This window comes from Rhinopithecus roxellana, chromosome 17 (assembly GCF_007565055.1).
Source record: "Rhinopithecus roxellana isolate Shanxi Qingling chromosome 17, ASM756505v1, whole genome shotgun sequence".
Lineage (NCBI taxonomy): Eukaryota > Metazoa > Chordata > Mammalia > Primates > Cercopithecidae > Rhinopithecus > Rhinopithecus roxellana.
The window spans coordinates 5,707,578-5,715,855 of NC_044565.1; the positions used below are offsets into that span (position 1 = coordinate 5,707,578).

General features: G+C 59.6%; 1 protein-coding gene across 12 annotated transcripts in view; it reads right to left on the reverse strand.

Annotated features, from left to right (window-relative positions):
* ZFP41 (ZFP41 zinc finger protein) overlaps nt 1–5,677 on the reverse strand; it is a 16,626-nt gene extending 10,949 nt beyond the window's left edge. For 3 of the 12 annotated variants that reach the window (XM_030920900.1, XM_010385489.2, XM_030920901.1), the window contains exons 1-2: nt 4,770–4,995; nt 530–2,144 (exon numbers count right to left, since the gene is read on the reverse strand). In XM_030920900.1, the coding sequence (XP_030776760.1) occupies nt 1,394–1,987 (594 nt within the window). In that variant the 5' untranslated portion in view covers nt 1,988–2,144; nt 4,770–4,995 and the 3' untranslated portion in view covers nt 530–1,393. The other 9 variants (XM_030920891.1, XM_030920890.1, XM_030920897.1 and 6 more) reach the window with 9 other exon arrangements.
* Nucleotides 5,678–8,278: the final 2,601 nt, after the last annotated feature.

An 8,278-nucleotide genomic window follows, 5' to 3' on the forward strand; every position in this document is an offset into this window, starting at 1 on the left:
AGAACACAGGCGCCAACATTTCCCAATAAAAAACCTTATTACCGGCCGGGCGCGGTGGCTCAAGCCTGTCATCCCAGCACTTTGGGAGGCCGAGACGGGCGGATCACGAGGTCAGGAGATCGAGACCATCCTGGCTAACACGGTGAAACCCCGTCTCTACTAAAAAAATACAAAAATCTAGCCGGGCGAGGTGGCAGGCGCCTGTAGTCCCAGCTACTCCGGAGGCTGAGGCAGGAGAATGGCGTAAACCCGGGAGGCGGAGCTTGCAGTGAGCTGAGATCCGGCCACTGCACTCCAGCCCGGGCGACAGAGCAAGACTCCGTCTCAGAAAAAAAAAAAAAAAAAACAAAAAAACCCATATTACCTCCTGGTTGACAAAGTCATTTTCTACCCTCTTATCAACCATAGTCCCTAGAGAGCACAGGGTCCTGTCCACAGTGCTCCTGGATGGACACAAAGGTGGCACAGGCCTGTGGACCTGCCATGGGGTGGGACAGGACTGGTACGGGCATGAAGAAATGGAACTAACCTGAATACTGGGCTGGTCCGTGGGGCTGGGGCCCACCACCACCGTCGGAAGGCCAACGGGCAGATGCAGGCTGGACTGAAGCTGCTGAGGGCACCCCAGGGGCCCCACCGCGTGGCTGGGGCAGGAAGCGCAGCAGGTGCTGGTGTCCAAGGTCCCGAGGAACCTTTGTCCCAAGTCCATCCGGGTAAGTCAGGCCGCCTCTCTGGGAGCAAGGCTGGGCCAAGAGGGCGCGGGGTATGGCCCAGTTCCGGGGACGGGGTCTGAGCTCAGGGACTGGTGCTCCAGCAGAAGGATAGAAGCCAGAGAACCAAGCACAGTTTGGGCACAGAGGCCGGGAAGGGACGAGTGGTCCTGGGGCTCGCTGCAGAGCTCAGGGACCCAGAGGGCAGAGTGTCCAGACTGGGGCGTTCAGCGGCAGGTGAGAGGCTTAAGCGGAGAGGACATCACAGACAGGTGGCAGCGGGAAGTGCTCGGCCGCCTGCCACACCAGGAGCCTCTCCTGCTGGGTGCTCTGAGGTGAGCCAAACCCGTCCCATGGATGGCAGTGAACACACCCTGCTCTCTGGTGCTGAGCCCCGTGAGCCATCGAGGAACTTGGAAAATGGTCTGTGGCTGCAAGGAGCCTCTGGTGGCTTCTACATGACTGCAGTGTCTTGATCCAAAGAGATTCTCTGCAGTGGAAAGGTCGCTCGCTCGTTTGCACATTCCCACATCTGACCGGGCTGATTTTCCGGGGGTCCCCAGGACACGGAACACAGTGCACGTGGCCCTGCGCCCCCACCAGACGCTGAACAAGAGGGAGCCATGGAGCAGGCGGCCAGCGAGGCTCGCACTGTAGGGCCTGAGTCCACAGACGGCCCCAGCTCAGGGCTTCTTCCGAGGGTGGCGTTTCCGATGGCGGATGAGACAGGAGCTGTAGGCAAAGGCTTTCCCACAGTCCGTGCATTCGTAGGGCTTCTCCCCGGTGTGCGTCTTCTGATGTTTCAGGAGATTGGAGCCGCAGTTAAAGGCTTTCCCGCACTCCCCGCATTTGAAGGGCTTCTCTCCCGTGTGAGTCCTCTGGTGTTTGGTGACGTCGGAGCTGTGCCGGAAGGCTTTCCCGCACTGCACACACTGGAAAGGCTTCTCTCCCGTGTGGACCCTCTGATGGCGAATGTGGTCTGTCTTGTGCTTAAACATCCGCCCACACTCACTGCACTCATAGGGCTTCTTTCTCTGAAAAGGAATGAACACGGGAACCCCCTCAAAGTCATCTTTAAATGAAGCGTCGAAGGCATCAAAGATGTGCTCTTCGTCTTCAGGACTCAGGCGGGGCTCGGTGCGGGGTTTCCTGGGCACAGTGGGCCTCTCGGGTGGCTTTCTGTCCCCGGACGCCTTCTCCTCTCGGAGTATGCCCTTCTGCACATCTGCTTCCTCCCTCGGGGCCGGCGTCTTTTTTCTGCCTGCAGGCTTCTCCATCGTTCTGTTCCTTGGAAGCGTGAGGGCTAAGGGGCTGCTGACTTCTCTGTTGGCCCCACTTCCTCAAGAACGGCTTGCTTCCCACACATCTCTCCACACTCCCAGCACAGGACTGATGCTCTGCACCAGGAGGCCAAGGGCCACCATCCTCTTGGTGCTGGGGAGAAGCAAAAACATGAACCTCAGATTAAAGGTTCGCCTTTCAGGGGCTGTGGGGTTCGGGTGCGGCCCCTCCCTTTCCCCCACTTGTGTGTTCCCCCACAAGTGTCTCAAACGGAATTGCTGATCTCCCCAGAGCTCCACCTGACTCACTCTCCCAGCCTTTCCTTGTCTTGGTGAAGGGATCAGTTGCTCACCAAACAATCCTTGCTCCTCTGCCAGGGTTCAGGGTCTGCACACCGTGTCCGCAGGATCTGATGTGCCCACCAACTGCCCTGTGGCTTCCCCCCTCCACTCCCGAATCCCCCTGGTTCCTGCCCTAATCTCCGTCTCCACCACACTGGGCTTGGGACCAGTCACCGTGCTTTGGAGCTACCGGCTGCAGGGGCCACATGTGCCCAGCAGAGCGTGCTTCCACCCCGAGGCTGGGTTCTGAGCTCATGAAACCAGGGCTGCCCCCCTGCCATGGACCACAGCAGCCAGCAGACCCCTCATGTCACAGCCTTCCCACCTCAGCTTCCTGAGTAGCTGGGACTACAGGTGTGAGCCACCATGCCCAGCCGTATTCTAAGAAATAATATTCCGTACCCTTTGTATTAGTTCTTGGTCAACCAGGCTGGAGTTTGAGGCCAGGGTTGAGCCTAGGTAGAAAGTGGAGCTGAGATGCATGTCGTAAGCGACATATCTCAACACATAAATACCTCGAATTCTCGTTGTTAAGAGGAGGTTCGTGGTCTTCCCTCCTCTCCCCGACGCGTGCAGGTAACACATAAACTGACTACAGATTTCCTATCTCAACAAGGACAGGATCTGGTCTTTTCTATAGGAAAATGTTTATATGACTCAGTTTCAGGCCAACATCACTTTCTAGGGCTCTATCTAGAGGTGGCGTGTAGGACGAGGCAGATTAGCAGGGTGCCAGAACTGAAGATGAAGGCCACGTGTGCTGAGGGAGGATGTAGGCATAAAGCAGCATCTCTACTGGGGTGGGCAGTGGGAGCCCTGGTGCCCAGGACAGAGGATCACAGCCTAAGCTGGCTGGAGTTTGAGGCCAGGATCCAGCTCTGGTAGGAAACAAAGGTGAGAACCAAGAACCAACACTAAAAACCAGTCAACCAGCTGTTTGCCTCATGGGCAGGGCAGAGCTGGAGAAGCAGCAGCTCTCCAGGGCACAGTTAGAAATCTATTTGGCTCTCTGCACACTCCACTCCATGGCGGGGGTAGGGGTTTGCGAACCTGCTGAGCCTGACACCTGCTGCCCAGGGCCTGTGTGGGGGTCCTCCATGCTGTATAGCACTTGAGGCCTGCTGTCCGGGGCTTGTGTGGGGGTCCTCCGTGCTGTATAGCACCTGAGGCCTGCTGCCCGGGGCCTGTGTGGGGGTCCTCTGTGCTGTATAACACTGTTCCCTCTTGCAGACACTTGTCGCTGCACGTGTGGCTAGGCACTGACATGGCAGTCTCCTCACGCGGCAGGGGCTCCTGAAGGTGAGGATCATGTCTTTTTTATCTCCAGATCCTGGTCACATACTGTGCTCAGGGAACATTCTCCATAATGGTCCTGTCGACTCAACTCAGGCTGGCAGGTGCTAACCGGCAGAGACCGGAATGACTCACTTCTCTACACGCTGCCCACCCTGAGAAATAAAATACTTGTTAAGAACAGAGTGGACTGGCCGGGCTCGGTGGTTCACGCCTGTAATCCCAGCACTTTGGGAGGCCGAGGCGGGCGGATCACAGGTCAGGAGATAGAGACCATCCTGGCCAACATGGTGAAACTCCATCCCTACTAAAATACAAAAAATGAGCTAGGCGTGGTGGCGCGTGCCTGTAGTCCCAGCTACTGGGGAGGCTAAGGGAGGTGAATTGCTTGAACCCAGGAGACAGAAGTTGCAGTGAGCAAAGATCGCGCCTGTGCACTCCCGCCTGGCCACAGAGCAAGACTCCGTCTCAAAACAAACAACCCCCCCCCCCCAAAACAAAAACGGAATGGACTGCAGCGATTGTCTTGGCCTCACCTCACAGGCCTGTAGACAGGAGTGATTAGCTAGTTACAGACGGCGCAACCCACGCTTGCTACAGCCCTAAAGGCTGGGGTTCTGGTTCTGTCGTGCAACTCCAGCAGAGCCCCGTCGCCTCTCTGGGCGGAGGACCGTTTCACCTAAAATATGAAGCTCTGGGTATCCGCAGGCGGTAGGGGCTACCTAGGAAGCCTCACTCACCCTGGCGCCTCCCTCCACTACTTTCAGGGATCTGGGTCTCACAGAGAGAGAGGAACATCAGTGGGCTTGAGATTCAAGGACAATCTGCACTAAAACAGCCTGCTGGGTCCACGGCCTGCCAGGGGCCAGCTAGCTGTGCCAAGGCCTGAGATGCCAGGCATCTGAGCCAGGCGGTGGGACCCGCCAGGATCTCGTGCGTGCTCCTAGTTAGAGGTTCTCCTTTCAACGCCACAGCCCCGCGGCCCGCGTGCGGAGCTAGGTCGGCCTCGGGGCCGGCACCCGGGAGGCGCTCAGAGCCGGGTCTCGCCACATCCCTGGAGCGCTGGGGTGCGGGGAGGCGGCGGGGCCCATACCAACCCTGCGCGTCCTGGGTCGGAGACGGCGGGCAGGAGCCCAGTGAGTACCTGGCTGGAGACGAGGGGCGACGAGGACCTCCCGCTGCAGAACGCGGACTCGCCCGGGCCCTGCTAGGACTGCTGGAGGGTGGGGAGAGGCGCGTGCCCCTCGCGGGGTCCGGAGGCAGGAAAGGAAAGGCCTCGATGCGGGACCGCCCCGCTGCTCCCCGCCCCTGCCCGCGTCCAGGTCCCCGTCCGGACCCCGTCCGGAGCCCGTCGGCCCTAGGCACCCCCAGGAAATGCCCGCCCGCTGACCCGCCCCTTCCGGCGGCCGCGCTAGGAGCCGGGGCTGGACTCGGTGGTGGTGAGCTGTGGAGGGCTCGGCCCGAGCGGCTCCACCCCCAGCCGACTCCGCCCCGAAGACCCCGCCCCGATCATGCCCCGCCCACTCAGGCTCCACTCCTAACCGCCGTCTCGTCCGCAGGTTCCTCCCCGAACTGACCCCGCCCCTTCACAGTCCTCTATGGCAGGGGCCCTCCAGAAGGCTCCGCCCTGATCAGGTCCCGCCCCGAGCGGGCCCCGCCTCCGGAAGCTCCTTCTTGAGCTGGCTTCCCCTCATGCCCCGCCCCCTCATGCTCCGCGCTCGTGTCCCGTCCCAAAAAGGCCCACCCCCGAAAGCTCCTCCCGTAGCCGGCTCCCCTCATGCCCCGCCCCAGGCTCCGCCCCATGTCCCGCCCCTGAGAGCCCCGCCCCGAACCATCACCCTCATGCCCCGCCCCCACCGACCCCGCCCCGCGAGGCCCCGCCCCCACAGCGCGTCCTCGAGCCGACCCAGTCACTTAGGCTGAGCCCACCAGGCTTTCCGGATCCGACCCGCGTGGGCTCCTGGCTCCCGGCCCCCAGCGGGGAGGTCGCGGCCGCGCGCCGGGAGACTTGTCGCTGAGGCCGCTCCCTGCCCACCCCCAGCCCCAGCCTCCGTGGCGTACACCGCGTGCCTCCACAGGAGGTCGCTGCCTCCGCCTTCAGCGCGGAAGGAGAACCTACGCCTCTCCTAGCTGGGCGGGCACCGCCTCCACCACCGCCGCTGCCGCGTGCACGCCCGGGCCAGCGGTCCCCTATCCCGCGGCCTTTGCGGCTCCTCCCGCCGTAGGCAGCACTCCGGGATATGCTCCCAGCCGCTGGCCGCGCTCACTCCACTTCCTGTCCGTCTAGATCGCACTGCGCCGCCAGGCCCGCCAGAGCCCCGCGTGTTAGTTTCCTGCGTACCGCAAACTGGGTGTCCTAAAACGACATCCGCCTGTTATCTCAAGGCTTCTGTGGGCCAGAAGGCCAGGCTTAGCTGGGTTCTCAGCTCAGGTCAGCCGCTGTGTTCTCATCTGGGGGCTGGACTGGGGAAGGATTGCTTTCCACCTCATGCGATTGCTAGCAGAAGTCATGTCCTGGTGCTTGTAGGACCCAGGGCCAGCAGGAGCTGTTCTCAGCTCCCGGGGGTTGCCTACTGGCCCCTGCTGTGTGGCCACCTGCGAGGGTGGGCAGTTCACAGGGTGGTCACTTCCCCAGGGTCTGAGGGAGAGCCCCACCCCCAGATGAAGTCCTGTGGAACAGAACCTAATTGTGGGTGACATGCCACCCCCTCTGCCCAGTTCTACTCAGATTCAAGTCACAGGTGCCACCTGTAGCCAAGGGAACTATGGGCATGGGGCTGGCTCTGGGGGATCTCCTTAGGATATCCGCAGCATTCTGCCCCCTCCACCCACAACCCTTCCCATTTCCACTTTCTATATGATTTTATTATATTTATTATTAATTATCCCACACTCCCACACTCCCATGCAAATCAGCTCTTTGAAGGCAGCCACCTGTGCTTGTTCTGGGTGCCTGGTGTGTGCTGGGCCTCGTGTTGTGTGGACTGAGTGAACGTGGGTGGAGATCTTAGGTGCTGCTCGTGCCGTGGCACCCTAGAAACTGCCTGCCACCACCCAGCCCTCTCTCCAGCTGCCTCCTGGACTTAGCAAGGTGTTGAAAACCAGGCAGTTCTGTTCCCTCCTCGTCCCACCTCCCTCTCCCATCCTGTTGCTTTTACCTCCCAATGTTTTTGTTTTTGAGCAGCGGCAAGATTTATTGTAAAGAGTGAAAGAACCAAAGCTTCCACAGTGTGGAAGCGGAGCCGAGCGGGTTGCCCTACCTGCCAGTGTTTTCAACCAACCCCTCTTGTACAGCCTGCTTTCTCTGTCCCGGCTGGAGCCCCATCTCCTCTCACCAGTACTACTTCTGTGCCCTGCCCTGGGGTCTCCCCGCCTTCATTTGGGCTCCCCTGTCCACCCCTCCTACAGCAGCTGGAGGGGCTGACTTACAGGGCAAACCCGCAGTGGCCCTCCCAGCTTCATGCCTGTCCTTCAGGATGAGGTCTGGGTCCCTTAGCAGCTGCAAAGGGGCCTGCACATACTTGCAGGCTGCCCCTCTCACCACCCTTTCCCCTCCCAGGAGACTCAGCAGCAAATGCTTGCCTTGCCATACACCATCAGCTGCGTGCCTCAGCCCTGGCCTTGAACACCCCTGCTCTGCCTCCGCTGGAAGGACTCTTTCCTGTTTTTTAAGACTCCACCTGTTTAAGCTCCTCTGTGCCAGCCCCAGCCTCACCCCTGCCATCCTCAGGCCAAGGCTGCCTGGGTAGCTGTCCACAAGGTTACATGCTGTACATGACCCTTGGTCAGGGCTTGTCTTTTTCATCTTTGTATTACCAGGGGCCAACACATAGCCCATAGCAGGTGCCTAATCCATATTTATTGAGCAATTGATGACTGATGGGGCTGAGAGAATAAGACTGACAAGAATGGCAGGCTGGGCGCGGTGGCTCATGCCTGTAACCCCTGCACTTCGGGAGGCCAAGGTGGGTGGATTGCTTGAGGTCACAAGTTTGAGACCAGCCTGGCCAACATGGTGAAAACCCGTCTCTACTAAAAATACAAAAATTAGCTGGGTGTGGTGGTGTGTGCCTATAGTTTCAGCTACCTGGGAGGCTGAGGCAGAAAGAATTGCTTAAACCTGGGAGGCAGAGGTTGCAGTGATGCTGAGATCATGCCACCACACTCCAGCTGGGTGACAAAGCGAGACTCCGTCTAAAAAAAAAAAAAAAAAAAAAAAAGAGGAAGGAGAAAGGTGTCCTCAAAAGAAACAGTCCCTTGCCTTCTAAATGAGCCTGGTGGCCCCTCCAGTCCCTTTAGGGGCATGGTGGTGGCTGGGCAAGCCCACCAGAGACTCCGTGTGGTGCCAACAGCATTGTATATGATATGTAGGCAGAGGCCATTTCCCTGACCCGGAATCTCCCACTGTCACCAGACCTCCGTCTCCAGCTGCCCTGTAAATATGGAAAGAAGCTCCAAGGGCTGAGGACCACTTTCCTGCAGGCAGAGCTTCCCGCAGAGGCAGCCTCTCTGAGGAGGGACTGGGGCCACAGGCTTTGCCGTGTCTGTGCTCCTCATTTCTTTTGCACATCCCTGTTTTGTGCCCTGCCTGCGTGCTGCAAAGGCTGGAGCTGCCTGGAAGCCCGGGCCTCTTGTTCTGGGTGACGGGCTGCC